Source organism: Lithobates pipiens, unplaced genomic scaffold (assembly GCF_037356315.1).
Source record: "Lithobates pipiens isolate NorthernLeopardFrog02 unplaced genomic scaffold, aLitPip1_a1.2 Scaffold_18, whole genome shotgun sequence".
NCBI lineage: Eukaryota > Metazoa > Chordata > Amphibia > Anura > Ranidae > Lithobates > Lithobates pipiens.
Window position 1 is genome coordinate 618,262,529 of NW_027507758.1, and position 15,930 is coordinate 618,278,458.

At 46.6% G+C, this 15,930-nt stretch overlaps 1 protein-coding gene across 1 annotated transcript in view; it reads left to right on the forward strand.

Moving 5' to 3' along the window:
- LOC143986844 (uncharacterized) overlaps positions 1-5,642 on the forward strand; it is a 247,655-nt gene extending 242,013 nt beyond the window's left edge. The window contains 2 exon segments of the mRNA XM_077485252.1: positions 2,483-4,619; positions 4,621-5,642. Coding sequence (XP_077341378.1) covers positions 2,483-4,619; positions 4,621-4,723 — 2,240 coding nt within the window. The 3' untranslated portion in view covers positions 4,724-5,642.
- The last annotated feature ends 10,288 nt before the right edge of the window (positions 5,643-15,930 follow it).

The following is a 15,930-nucleotide window of genomic DNA, read 5'->3' on the forward strand; positions in this document are numbered from 1 at the left end:
GCGTGACATGTTGGTTATCAATTTACTCGGCGTAACATTATCTTTCACAATATAGAAAAGAAATTGGGCTAACTTTACTGTTGTCTTATTTTTTTATTAAATAAATTCTTTTTCCCCAAAAAAGTGCGCTTGTAAGTCCGCTGCGCAAATACAGTGTGACAGACAGTATTGTAACGACCACCATGTTATTCTCTAGGGCAGTGATGGCGAACCTTGGCACCCCAGATGTTTTGGAACTACATTTCCCATGATGCTCATGCACTCTGCAGTGTAGTGGAACATCATGGGAAATGTAGTTCCAAAACACCTGGAGTGCCAAGGTTCGCCATCACTGCTCTAGGGTGTTAGAATAAAAAATATATATAATGTTCTAAATAAAGGGAAGGAGATAAGCAGGCAGGGGAAGCTCCATTAGCATTGCTGGTTGTCATACCAAAACCATACCAGAAGGAATCATAGGACCGCAGAAGATCTCAAAGCCGCGGCCTCAATTACCGGTCGCCGGCGGAACGGCCCAGCGCGATCACGCCGGGGGGGTCCACGGAGACAGGATACCCCCAGCTGTGCTGCCCCAGGCGCCAGGTCGCTAATTCTAGTCGCAAATGCGACCTGGCGTCCGGGTTTTGTCGAGCCCTGTATGTGTATATATATATATATATATATATATATATATTAGACTGTGTGTGTGTGTGTGTGTATATATATATATATATATATATATATATATGTATGTGTGTGTGTATATATATATATATGTGTATATATATATATATATATATATATATATATATATATATATATATATATATATATACACAGTCTAGTAAGTGTTTATATATATATATATATATATATATATATATGTGTGTGTGTGTGTATACAGTGCATTCAGTGGTGTATAGTTTCTAATACACTTCGGGCGGTGTACACAGTATATAATACAGTGTGTACTGTTTCTAATACACTTCTGGTGGTGTACACAGTATACAATACAGTGCAGCCGTTTTACAGTTTCTAATACAGTGCAGGCGGTGTACATAGTATCTAATACAGTGTGTACAGTTTCTAATACACTTCAGGCGGTGTGTATAATATATATATATATATATATATATATATATACTGTATATTAGGCAGGCCATATAGTATATCTACTGCTGTTCAGAGTATATAGGGCCTGGGGGACCCCCACGCCATTTAAAAAAAAAAGAATATCGGTGCGGGGTTCCCCTTAATATTCACACCAGACCTGAAGGGCCTGGTATGGATTTTTTGGGGGGGGGGGGGCATCCAAGCCATTTACTTTTTATTTTTGGCACAGGGTTCACCTTAATATTTATACCAGACCCAAAGGGCCTGGTAATGGACTGGGGGAACCCATGCCTGTTTTTTTCAATAATTTTTTTATCTATATTGCCGGGATCTGACAATACATTACAGCCGCGAGCAGTTTTAAATGACATTTTTTCCTTTAGAAATGTAATTTTTCTGTGGCACTGTTATAAACATGAGAAAGATGAGCTAGTTTACAGGCATACTAAAGGCATGATATTTAAAGGAATATTTCATTTTTATTGTTTCAATAATTATAATAATAATAATTGTTTTCAATAATGTGTTCGGCTCATCCCTAATAATGAGGGAGGCGTCAATAACCCAATGATGGTGGTCTTCAGGATCAGTCCAGTCTTCATCTTGGTTGTTCTCCCCCCATCCTCACTCTCTGACCTCTGGTGGGGCTCAGCCCCGCTGTTATTCATGACTAAATCATGGACTAAATAAGGAAGTGCAGGACTTCTTGTGTTGGGAAGATGGCAATGAGTGATAGAGGGGGAGGGGACACTCGTCCTATAATCCCCTCATCACTGTCACTCCTATAAAAGACAGTTCTCGTTGTTTCTTCACTCTCTGACTAAGGTCCATGAATAAAGAAATGAACTGGCAGGAGAGTCATAAGATCCATTTATGAGTTACCTTTCAGGTGGAATATTAAAGTATACGTTTACCTTTGCAGGGAAAAAAAATTGCATTTATTATTGCAGGAGCCTGATGCCATGCAGGTCTCCTGCAGATCTGTCAGTGTATGGGCTTGGTCATACCTCATACAAGCAAGCTGATAAAATCTGAAAGGATGAACTACCATGCTGCTGCTGCTCACAGTAGCGTGGTAGTTCATTGAAAACTGCAAGCTGACAGCCACCAAGACTGCTGGACCTTGTAGTTTTCCATTCACAGAGCGCTGTGAATGAGTGACATTGGCGTTATTTTATTTTATTTTGAAAGCTGGGGGGGGGGGGGGGTGAAGGGAGCTGTCACAGTGGGGAATGGGGGCCGGTGCATTCATAACATGTTACACCCCAAATATGGGTGAACTTATCCCTTCAAGATCCTCAGAGACAAAGCTGCCTGATGTGGGCGGAGTCCTGGTTTAGGGGAACCAATCAGCTCATATCTAGTAATAATCTTTTTATTTCTATTTTAGTAGATGGACGGGAGATGAGGAAAACCTCAGAGGATTGTCTCACTTTGTCTCCAGACTGTAAAGTAGAAGATGAGGACATCACACAGTATAGTCCAGGAGAAAACCCGACTACCTCAAATGTCCATCTGGCACCACACAGTGTAGATGGACCATCGTATTCCTCTTATCCTGAGGAACCTCAGACTGTGAGGGACGGTGCCATCCTTCCAACAGAGAAGAGGTTTCCCTGTACTGAGTGCGGGAATGAATTCAAATTTAGATGCACTCTTAATGAGCATAAAAGATCTCACAGAGAGGAGAAGCCACATACATGTCCAGAGTGTGGGAAATGTTTTTCAAAGAAGTCCAGTCTTTTCACACATCAGCGATCTCACACGGGAGAGAAACCATATTCCTGCCCTGAGTGCGGGAAATATTTTCATTCTAAATACAGTCTTAATGTGCATAAAAGAACTCATACAGGTGAGAAGCCGTATTCCTGTTCTGAGTGTGGGAAATGTTTTGTACACAAGTCACAACTTGTCGTACATCAGAGATCTCACACGGGTGAAAAGCCATATTTCTGTCCTGAGTGTGGGAAATGTTTTTCAGACGAGTCCTCCCTTTACATGCATCAAAAATGTCACACAGGAGAGAAGCCATTTTCCTGTCCTGAGTGTGAAAAATGTTTTGTACAAAAATCAGAACTTGTCACACATCAGAGGTCTCATACAGATGAGAAGCCATATTCCTGTCTTGAGTGTGGAAAATGTTTTTCACAGAAGGGCCATCTTTACACACATCAGAGATTTCACACAGGAGAAAAACCATATTCCTGTCCTGAGTGCGGTAAATGTTTTTCACTGAAGTCCCGTCTCTACAAACATGAGAGATCTCACACAGATGCAAAGCTGTATTCCTGTTCTGAGTGCAGGAAATGTTTTTCACAGAAGTACAATCTTTACAGACATCAGAGATTGCACACAGGGGAGAAGCCTTATTTCTGTCGTGAGTGTGGGAAGTGTTTTGTACAAAAATCAGAACTTGTCACACATCAGATGTATCACACGGGGGAAAAGCCATATTCCTGTTCCGAGTGCGGGAAACGTTTTGTAAAAAAATCTGTGCTTGTCCAACATCAAAAGTCTCACACAGGAGAAAAGCCATATTCCTGCCCTGAGTGCGGGAAATGTTTTTTACTGAAGTCCCGTCTCTGCAAACATCAGAGATCTCACACGGATGAGAAGCCTTATTCCTGTTCAGAGTGTGGAAAATGTTTTTCACAGAAGTCCCATCTTTCCAGACATCAGAGATTGCACACGGGGGAGAAGCCTTATTCCTGTCCTGAGTGTGGAAAATGTTTTGTACAAAAATCAGAACTTGTCACACATCAGAGATCTCACACAGGGGAGAGGCCGTATTCCTGTCCTGAGTGTGGAAAATGTTTTGTACAAAAATCAGAACTTGTCACACATCAGAGATCTCACACAGGAGAAAAGCCATATTCCTGTGCTGACTGTGGGAAATGTTTTGCACTGAAGTCCCGTCTTTGCAAACATCAGAGATCTCACACAGATGAGAAGCTGTATTCCTGTTCTGAGTGCGGGAAATGTTTTTCACAGAAGTACAATCTTTGCAGACATCAGAGCTTGCACACAGGGGATAAGCCGTATTCCTGTCCTGAGTGTGGGAAATGTTTTGTACAAAAAGCAGACCTTGTCACACATCAGATGTTTCACACGGGGGAAAAGCCTTATTCCTGTTCCGAGTGCATAAAATGTTTTTCACAGAAGTCCCATCTTTACAGACATCAGAGATCTCACACGGGGGAGAAGCCGTATTCCTGTCCTGAATGCTGGAAATGTTTTGTACAAAAATCACAGCTTGTCCACCATCTAAGGTCTCACACGGATGAGAAGCCATATTCCTGTTCTGAGTGTGGGAAATGTTTTTCCCAGAATTCCCATCTTTACAGACATCAGAGATCGCACACAGGGGAGAAGCCTCATTCCTGTCCTGAGTGCGGGAAATGTTTTGTACAAAAATCACGGCTTGTCCAACATCAAAGGTCTCACACCGGCGAAAAACCATATTCATGTCTTGAGTGCGGGAAATGCTTTTCAAAGACATTCAATCTTTATAGACACCAGAAATTGCACACAGGGGGAGAAGCCACTTTCCTGTCCTGAGAAAGGGAATTGTTCCTCACTGAAGTCCTGTCTTGTACATCAGGGATCCCACACAACCCTCGAGGTGTATTAGTGTCTTATGTGCCGGAAATTTCTTCTATATGAATGTTGCTGGACATCACAGCTCTCATGTGGGGAAGAAGCACACCCTGATATACACCTCAGATATACTCCATGGCTGATCTTCATCATGGAAGAAACAGTTCATAAGGAGATCAGAGATCACCAAATAGAGCGTAAAGAGAACTCCTGATCGATGTTTACATGGAGGAGTATGAAGGCACTATGTATATTCAGATGGACTTGTGGACACAAATGATGAGTAAGGGTGGTTATACCCCGATCTGCTATAACATTGTGATCATTGACAGGTAAAGGGAATATCTTGTTGCAATGGCATCTGAAAACTGGTGGGATATATTAGGCAGTAAGCACGGGCGGACTGACCATTGGGCCACTCGGGCCCCAGGGCAATAGGAGATTATGGGGCCCCCAGGCAATCCGAGTTTATGGGGCCACACAGTATACACACACACAGTATACAATCACACAGTATACACATACATGTACACACAGTATACACAGACATGTTTCTATTGGCTGAGAAGGTACTGGAGAGGTGGGGCAGCTATAATCTTGGGATTTTTAGACCAAAAGGATGTCGGTAAGGGACATTTCAGAGACAGATGTAAAAAAAAAACCACAGATTTTTACATACTGTCTCTGGTCACCTAATATTGAGTATGCAAATTGTGTTCTTATATAAATCAAACAATATGATAAATGTTAAAGTGTAATGTCCAAAAGAAAATGTAATTCAACAATTTATTTCCATATATATCGATTTGTGTTCTTCAAGATTTCTGCTTTGGTCTAAAAACTTCTCAACACAATTAATCGTTCAGGCAAATCCTGACGCAAACGCATGGATGAAGTGTTGTACCGTGTTGGCCATTGATGGCAGTAGAAAAATAATAATGGAGTCATTCCCTTTTGTTGAGTCATATTTTTGGTGTAATCTTTTACAAATGCTTAAAGGTCTATTTTTTTTTTAATTGTTGGATAAAAGTGACAGATCTTTGCCCAGCTGTAAGAAATGATGGCCATATTTTCTGACAGACTTCAAGGCAGCATACGTTTTGGTAGCTCTGCTCTTTCGCCTACCCTATAGGACCTCACTCCCATGAATTTTGAGAAATTTCAAGAAAGAAACTGTTTCATTTTTTGTCCTCCTCATCAGTCCCTTGATAAATTGGCGTTTTCCCTATCTTTTTGGAAGCATCAGCAGATACAAGTGGCATCCTGTGCCATCCAGGAGCCTTCCAGCTTCAACAGGAGTTATCTCCTCCTCCATGCTCCTCCAGTACCCCTGTGTGCTCCTCTTCCCCGTCCCCCTGTGCTCCCCCTCCATTTCCCCCTCTTTCAGGAAGGAGTCGGTAAATATGTAATTTACCAGCTTCTTCCTTTTCTTTTATCTTTTTTCATTATTTTTATTGTATTTAGAACAAACAAAAAACACAGACATCGAACAGTTCAGTGCACAGCAGTACATTTGTGGACCGCTGTGCGGTCTTGTGTAACATTGTTACAGGTGTGACTTGAATGAGATATCAGAGTCTGGAATATGGAGTTTTCCCTTTAGCTAGGAATCACTCTTTGCAGTCTGTCTCAGTGTCCACAACTAGTGATGGACGAACTTCCGACGGGACGTTTCGCGAACGCGGACCGCGAACGTGGCCGATAGTTCGCGAACCGTAACGTTCGCGGCGGGCCCCATTGACTTCAATGGGAGGCGAACTTTGCAAACCTACAGGTCAAATTTGCAGCCACAAAATAATTAATAGATGTGCAAACATAGTCCCACCACATGGACAATGACATAACACATGTATGAGGTGAATCTGGGATCGACAACTACAAGCATTCTTTTTTTATATGGGAAATTGTTGTGACAATTCAGGACTGTGGAGCGCATGAAGGCAATGGAGGAGAGGGAAGGTCAGGGACCAGGGTAGGCAAAAAAGAGGGTGCAGGAGATGATCACTAGCAACGTGACATACAGCAATGACATCTGCACCGTGATAGAGTCATCTGACAACAGCACAGTGATAGAGAGCACTGACATCAGCAGCGTGACATAAAGCACTCACACCAGCACCGTGATATACAGCACTGACAGCAGCACCGTGATAGAGCACTGACATCAGCAGCGTGACATAAAGCACTAACACCAGCACCGTGATATACAGCACTGACAGCTGCACCGTGATAGAGCACTGACATCAGCAGCGTGACATAAAGCACTCACACCAGCACCGTGATATACAGCACTGACAGCTGCACCGTGACAGAGAGCACTGACATCAGCACCGTGATAGAGCACTGACATCAGCAGCGTGACATAAAGCACTCACACCAGCACCGTGATATACAGCACTGACAGCTGCACCGTGACAGAGAGCACTGACATCAGCACCGTGATATACAGCACTGACAGCTGCACCGTGACAGAGAGCACTGACATCAGCACCGTGATATACAGCACTGACACCTGCACCGTAAGCAGCCCCAGGAGGAAGTCAGCATAGCACAGGGATGGTGGGAGCCCCTCATAATAAGCAGCCCCAGGAGTAAGTCAGCACAGCACAGGGATGGTGGGAGCCCCTCATAATGAGCATAGCACAGGGATGGTGGGAGCACCTCAAAATATGCACAGCAGAGGTACAGCCCCAGGAGGCAGTCAGCACAGGGATGGTGGGAGCCCCTCATAATATGCACAGCAGAGGTACAGCCCCAGGAGGATGTCAGCACAGCACAGGGATGGTGGGAGCCCCTCATAATAAGCAGCCCCAGTAGAAATATGACACTGCTCAACCTCTTCAAAGAGGAGGGTACGGGCATTTAGTACGGTGTGCTTTTTTTGGACAAGGAAGTGAGCCAAATGAAGAAAGAAGGTCTCTGTGCTCGATTAAAAAAATTGTTTATAGACATATACATGGTCTTCTGGTCACATCTGTTGAATTCCTCCGAGATCCATGCCTCATTCATTTTTAGAAATGTGAGGTAGTTAACACTGTCGTGAGCTAGGCGAGTACGCTTATCGGTCACGATCCCCCCTGCTGCGCTGAATGTCCTTTCGGACAGGACACTGGATGAGGGGCAAGCCAACAGTTCGATTGCAAATTGGGCAAGCTCTGGCCAGAGGTCAAGCCTGCCCACCCAGTAGTCCAGGGGTTCATCACTCCTCAGAGCGTCCACATCGGCCGTTAACCCGATGTAGTCGGACACCTGATGGTCAAGGCGTTCCCTGATGCTGGATCCGGATGACACCTGTCGATGGGTCGGCTGAAAGAATGACCTCATATCCGAAGTTACCAACACATCTTCAAACCGGCCTCTTCTTGCAGGCGCTGTTGGATTGGTACCCGCAACTCCTTCTCTGGGAGTGGGAATTGCTCCTCTGCCAGCGCACGCAAAAGCAGAATGTAGCATTTCTCGAAGCAAGGCCTGGAAGTGCTGCATTCTGACAGCCCTCATTTCCGCCATTTTGTGTTTGTACCGGGGGTCTAAGTACTTTGCCACCCAGTACTGGTCCTTGACACTTATGCTTTTTATACGGGGGTCCCTATTAAAACACTGGAGCAGGAAGGCCCCCATTTGCACTAAAGTGGAAGCGGTGTGGTGGCCTGGCTCCTGCTCATCATCCAGGATAATGTCGTCCTCTTCATTCTCCTCTCCCCATCCATGCACAACAGGGATCCCAGAAAGGTTTAAAGCATGCTCTTCTTGCTCCTCCTCATCCGCCCTGGCACCATCCTCCTCTGACTCCTCTTCAGACTCCTGTTGTTCACTTGTCTCAGATAGAGTAGCCCCCCCTGGGAATTCATCCAGCATTGCGACTTCCTCATCTTCCCGCTCCTGCTCCTCCACAGCTTGATCAATGACACGACGCAATGCACGCTCCATAAAGAAGGCATAAGGTACCATGTCACTGATGGCGCCATGGCTGCGACTGACCAGTTTGGTGATCTCCTCAAATGGGCGCAGAAGTCTGCATGCGTCGCGCATGAGCAGCCACTGGCGCGGTGAAAAAAAAAACCAGCTCCCCAGAACCGGTTCTGCCGCAGAGTTCATACAGGTAGACGTTAACTGCACGTTTCTGCTGGAGCAGCCTATCAAGCATATAGAAGGTTGAGTTCCATCGCGTCGGGCAATCGCAAATAAGACGTCTGACCGGCAGATTGTGTCGCCGCTGAATGTCAGCAAGGCGAGCCATGGGCGTGTAAGATCTTCTGAAATGGGCCGAGATTTTCCTTGCCTGCCGCAAGATGTCCTGGACCCCAGGGTATTTGACAAGGAATCGCTGCACGACCAAGTTTAAGACGTGTGCCATGCATGGCACGTGCGTGATTTTGCCCTGTTTCAATGCGCTAAGCAGATTGGCACCGTTGTCACAAACCACTTTACCAACTGTCAAATTGAGCGGTGTTAGCCATTGATCTGCCTGTGAACGCAAAGCTGAAAGGAGTGCCGGGCCAGTGTGGCTCTTGGCTTCCAGGCACAACAGACGATGGCAACGTCTCACCTGGCATGTCGAATAGGTTCTGGGGAGCTTGGGCGGCGCAGCGGAAGAGACGCTAGCAGCGGAAAAGGAGGAGTCAGCTGAGGAGGAGAGGGAGGAGGATGGAGTAGGAGGAGGAGGAGAAGAAGAGTCAGCCCTGCATGCAATCTGTGGCGGTAAAACCAAATCTACACGGGTGCCACGGGATACATGCTTGACGGCTGTCAGAAGGTTCACCCAGTGGGCAGTAAAAGTGATATACCTTCCCTGGACGTGTTTGCTAGACCACGTGTCTGTGGTCAGATGTATCTTGGCACCGACACTGTGTGCCAGAGATACATTCACTTGCTGCTGAACATGGCCATATAGCTCTGGGATGCCCTTCTCTGAGAAATACTTCCTTCCTGGGACCTTCCATTGTGGTGTTCCAATGGCCACAAATTTGCGAAAGGCCTCGGAGTCCACCAGTTTATATGGCAGTAGTTGGCGGGCTATGAGTTCTGACAAGCCAGCCGTCAACCGTTGGGCAAGAGGGTTATCCGGCGTCATCATTTTTTTATGCTCAAACATTAGGCCCACGGAAGCCTGCCTTTTTGCAGAAAAACGTGAGCTTGGCGTGATGGAAGGTGGAGTGGAGGACAATTGTGAGGAGAGAGGAGAAGGAGAAGTAGAAGACGAGGCTGGACGGTGAGAGCCTGGAGTGTGGCTTTGTGTGTTCCGTTGCTCCCACTGGGCTCGGTGATGGCTGCTCATGTGCCTTCTTAAGGCGGTCGTCCCTAGGTGAGTGTTGGGCTTACCGCGACTAATGCGTTGACTGCAAAGATTGCAGATGGCAACGCTATTGTCAGCAGCGGACACGTTAAAAAAAGCCCACACTGCAGAGCCATGTGCCGGTGTCCTGGGAGCGCCAGATGTGACCGTACATGGTCAATGACTCGCTCCTGATACATTTGCAGTCTGCTTTGTCCCTCCTGTGCAATGTAAGTTATTCCTGCTTCTCCTCCCTATCTGCTGGTCCATATCTCCCTCTGAACTCCCCTCCTCTTCCTCTCTTGTGGGCACCCACGTGACATCACTAGACACGTCATCATCAATGTCACTTTCCCCACCGCTATAAGTAGAGATCTCGGAGTAAGCAGCAACACCGGGGACCAACCTCCTCTATGGGCTGATCTGGGTACTGTCGTCAGACTGCTGAGTAGCGGTTTTTGCTACCTCCTCTTCCTGATCCAATACCAAGAGTGGCTGCACATCAGAAATGTCCTCTTGATATGGATCGGAAAATAATTCCTGTGACTCAAGCGGAAGGTATGTGGTGGTGTTGTTGGTGGTAGTGTCTTTGGGGGTGCACATAGCAGAGAGTGAAGAAGAGGATGCAGATCGAGAGGATGAGGAGGGTGCAGAAGAGTAAGGCTGAGCGAGCCACTCAACCAAGTCTGGTGCGTCCTTTAAAGTAATTGAACGCACCTTCTGCAACTTCCCACTTTGGCTCAAGCCTGTTTCGCCTGCCTTACCCCTACCACCCCTGCGGAAGGGCCTGCCTCTTCCTCTGCCTGTAATTTTTTAAATGACCCTGAAGGACTGCTGCAGTATAGGGCAGCGGTCAGCAGTAGTGCACCTCAACCCTATGTATTGTGGACCGATACCAGTCCTTATAGAATGGCAGACTGTATCTCACTCAACCCTATGTACTGTAGTACCCTATACCTTACCAGTCCTTATAAGGACTTTTGTGGACCAAGTAGGTTGTGTGTGAGTGATTAGCAGACTGTACGTCAGTCCCTATACCAATGAAGGACTGCTGCAGTATAGGGCAGCGGTCAGCAGTAGTGCACCTCAACCCTATGTATTGTGTACCTATTTCAGTCCTTATAGAGTAGCAGACTGTACCTCACTCAACCCTATGTACTGTAGCACCCTAGACAGACCAAGTTACCAGTCCTTATAAGGACTTTTGTGGACCAAGTAGGTTGTGTGTGAGTGATTAGCAGACTGTACGTCAGTCCCTATACCGATGAAGGACTGCTGCAGTATAGGGCAGCGGTCAGCAGTAGTGCACCTCAACCCTATGTATTGTGGACCGATACCAGTCCTTATAGAATGGCAGACTGTATCTCACTCAACCCTATGTACTGTAGTACCCTATACCTTACCAGTCCTTATAAGGACTTTTGTGGACCAAGTAGGTTGTGTGTGAGTGACTGGCAGACTGTACGTCACTCCCTATACTGATGAAGGACTGCTGCAGTATAGGGCAGCGGTCAGCAGTAGTGCACCTCAACCCTATGTATTGTGGACCGATACCAGTCCTTATAGAATGGCAGACTGTACCTCACTCAACCCTATGTACTGTAGCTCCCTAGACAGACCAAGTTAACAGTCCTTATAAGGAGGTTTGTGGAACAAGTGGGTTGTGAATGATTAGCAGACTGCAGCAGAAGGGCAGCAGTCAAGTATAATATTCTTTCTATATTTGGAAGAAAGAATATTATACGTGTACAAGCCTATTACCATACCAGTCCTGAAAAGAACCTTTGTGGAACTAATAGTAACAGCTACTGATTAAACTGACCCTCACTGCCTGACACACTGCTTCCTGCCTGTCCCTATATAAACTGACAAAACAGAGGCTGCTGGAACAATAACTGGAATAGCACTTTTGTGGACCTGATAGTAACAGCTAATGATGATGACTAAACTGACTCTCCCTGCAGCACACACCGTCTTGTCCCTTTCTCTAAACTGACAAAAGACACTCAGGCTGCTGCAACAATCAGTAGCACAGCAAACCTATATACACCTAACACCTATACCAGTCCTGAAAAGAACTTTTGTGTACCAAATAGCTAGCGATTTGGGTCACTAGAATCTCTCCCTGCTCCACACAGCAACCTCTCCCTATAGTGACAGAAGAAAGAATGTAAAATGGCCGCCGGATCGGGTGTATTTATAAGTTAAGCCGCGTACACACGGGCGGACTGTCTGTCCAACTTAGTCCGCTCGTGTGTGGGCTTCAGCGGACTTTTTCAGCGGACAGTCTGGCGGACTAAGTCTTTCGGAATTTCCGTAATATTGTCCGTCCAACTTTGGTTTCAGCGGACAGTCCGCTCGTGAGTAGGCAAGTTGGACGGACTAAGTATGGCGCATGCTCAGAAAGGATTTACACGGCCGAAGGTTGCATTGCAGTGTATTGGACGTCGTATTTCTAGTCCCGTCGTACGTGCTGTACACGTCATCGCGCAAGCTTTCAACGGACTGTCTGTTCATCGTGTGTGGTCAAGTCCGTTCATTCAAAAGTAGGACGGACTGTCCGTCGGATTGGCTGACGGACTTAGTTGGCCAGACAGTCCGCCCGTGTGTACGCGGCTGTAGGGGGAATGTCCAAGTGTACATGTGCTGTAATGTCTCAATTGGCTGTCCTGTACCCCATGATGGATGTGTCATCATAGGTCAAAGTTCTTTTACACAGAAAACACGTAAGTCCGCTGGGCGAACGGCGGCAATAGTCCGCCGATCGGGCGAATCGTGAACAGCCGAAATTCGCCGCGAAACGACCGCCGGGCGAACTGTTCGGCCATCACTATCCACAACATCATATAAATAGGGCCAGTCATGTATCAGCAAATGTAAAGATATATTATACCTTTATTCCCCCTTAACCATAAGCCCTTGTACACACGGTCGGACATTCTGACAACAAAATCCATCGGATTTTGTCCGAAAATTGTGTTGCATACACACGGTTGGACAAAGTTGTCGGAAAATCCGATCGTTCGTAACGTGATGACGTTATTTCGTTACGACGGGACTATGTTCAGGCTAGTAGCCAATAGCTTTGGTCTAGGAATTTGATCTGAGCATGCGTGGCACTTTGTCCGATCGGAATTCTCTACAAACGATCAGACTTTGTCCGATCGGATCATGTTGTCGGGAAAATTTTATAGCCCAGCTCTAAAACTTTGTCGGTCGGATATTCCGACGGAAACAGTCCCATGAAGCCCACACACGGTCGGATTATCCGACAACACGGTCTGATCGGACATTTTCCGTCATAATATCCGACCATGTGTACAAGGGCTTAGGCTGTTGGTTCAGCTAATCATTTATGCCATATTTTGTCATATTTCATGGGGCACCCTCTGTTAGTATAGGTATCCTTGTATAATGGAAGGCTTTCATTAACCAGGCGCTTCCATTGAGTCAAGGATGGCGCAAAGGGTTTTTTATTATGCATAGCAATATTTTTCCAGGCATAGAAAAGCAACAACCCAAACAGAGTCCTTTTTGCAACAGTCTTTATGATTGTTTCTATGAGCCCTAGTAGGCATATATCCATTCTTATCGGCAGTGTGACTGAGGCGACCAGATTGATTAGCTCTATAACCTCTGTCCAGTATTTCCAAATCTTGGGGCAGTGCCAAAAGATATGTGAGAAGTCACCTGGTGAGGTGTTGCATCTCCAGCATTCTGTGGAATGCTCGGGTTTCATCTTGTGGAGTCTATATGGCATGTAGTATGCTCTATGTACTATTTTAAACTGCACAAGCCTGTCTCATAAGGAAACTAGGGAGCTAAATTGAAAGTCCCAAATATCGTCCCAATCATCATTGTCCAGTGTAGGGATGTCTCGTAACCAGCAGGATCAGAGCTTTTCCAAGGGCGGGAGAGACATATAGCAGGTGTTCATATAAGCGTGAGGTAGGCTTTTCGGCACATCTAGATCTGAGTGTCTTCTCCAACCTCGACTGGACCAAGATGCAGGAGGAAAGCGGGAATTTAGCTGCAAAAGCATGAGAAAGTTGTAGATAGCGAAATATATAGTGTTGTGGAATTTTGTTCTTTGAGTTGCGATAGGGGGACAAAGGCATTTTGTGACACTATCTGTGATATGACTTTAACGCCATATTTGGTCCAAGCATATGAATCGGGCAGTTTGCGCAGATGGGGAGGTTAGGGTTGAGCCAAATAGAGGCATTCGGTGAAACTTCATTGTTTCTGTATTTCTCTACTATCGGGCCCGCTTGCCAAGCCTGCAGGGTGGTGTGCATGGATGGAGTTCGAGTAGGGTTGCTACCTTTTCGTCAAGCCAAACCCGAACACTTTAGCAACGCACGGAAATATTTTTTTGTAGTACACGCTATAGACACTCTATATGATTGTAGGAAACTTGGGACACCTTTGAGTTACCCTAGGAGAGTAGTAAGGAGGCGCGGATAGCGCGCTGCTGTGGCCAAATTGTGTTAACAGTGGAGGGGGGGGGGGGGGTAGACTTAAAGGGACATGGTTAAATAAAACAAAAGCATTTGAGTGACCATAAAATATGATTAGATTATTAAAAGAAATGTCACAGTTAAAATATACCTTAAAAGTGGACACTATCAGTAGGGCAGTAGATGGTGTCAGTGGGCAGAGTGCATTATCAGTGGGCAGAGTGCGGTGTCAGTGGGGCAGAGTGCGGTGCCAGTGGGCAGAGTGCGGTGTCAGTGGGCAGAGTGCGGTGTCAGTGGGCAGTAGATGGTGTCAGTGGGCAGAGTGCATTGTCAGTAGGCAGAGTGCCGTGTCAGTGGGCAGAGTGCATTGTCAGTGGGGCAGAGTGTGTTGTCAGTGGGGCAGAGTGTGTTGTCAGTGGGGCAGAATGTGTTGTCAGTGGGGCAGTAGATGGTGTCAGTGGGCAGAGTGAGGTGTCAGTGGGCAGAGTGAGGTGTCAGTGGGCAGAATGCGGTGTCAGTGGGCAGAGTGCGGTGTCAGTGGGCAGAGTGCGGTGTCAGTGGGCAGTAGATGGTGTCAGTGGGCAAAGTGCGGTGTCAGTGGGTAGTAGATGGTGTCAGTGGGCAGAGTGAGGAGTCAGTGGGGCAGAGTGAGGTGTCAGTGGGGCAGAGTTAGGTGTCAGTGAGGCAGAGTGAGGTGTCAGTGGGCAGTGTGAGGTGTCAGTGGGCAGAGTGAGGTGTCAGTGGGGCAGAGAGTGTCAGTGGGCAGTAGATGGTGTCAGTGGGCAGTAGATGGTGTCAGTGGGCAGAGTGCGGTGTCAGTGGGCAGTAGATGGTGTCAGTGGGCAGTAGATGGTGTCAATGGGCAGAGTGCGGTGTCAATGGGCAGTAGATGGTGTCAGTGGGCAGTAGATGGTGTCAGTGGGCAGTAGATGGTGTCAGTGGGCAAAGTGCAGTGTCAGTGGGTAGAGTGCGGTGTCAGTGGGCAGTAGATGGTGTCAGTGGGCAGAGTGCGGTGTCAGTGGGCAGTAGATGGTGTCAGTGGGCAGAGTGCATTGTCAGTGGGCAGTGGACTTTTAATTACTAAAAAATCAACAAAAAAATCAAAGCAATCCACAGGCACCCCATAACTAGAGAAGAAAAGATATTAAAGGCTACTGAGTAAGCACTGCACAATGAAGTAATGATGCCAGGATGGTACTGCAGGGAGCAGGGCCGCTGATAGGGCAGTACAACCAGCCCCATTGTACGGGGCCCGCCCCCATCAGCTACACAGTGGGGCCCGGGCATCTTACAGTTTGTTACTGCATTTAAAAAAAAAAAAAAAAGTTTCCTAAAGTCCCCTCCCGCTCCTACTTGCTTTCATAGGGGGGGTTAAATAATTTTCCAGGAGGGGAGTGCAGGCGCAGCAGAGGGACTATTTCTTTATTTTCGGGCACATGTACATCATGCCGCCCCACTATTTTATTAGTCCCGGCTGGCGGAGTGATACAGTGATTCTCCGTTCGTCTC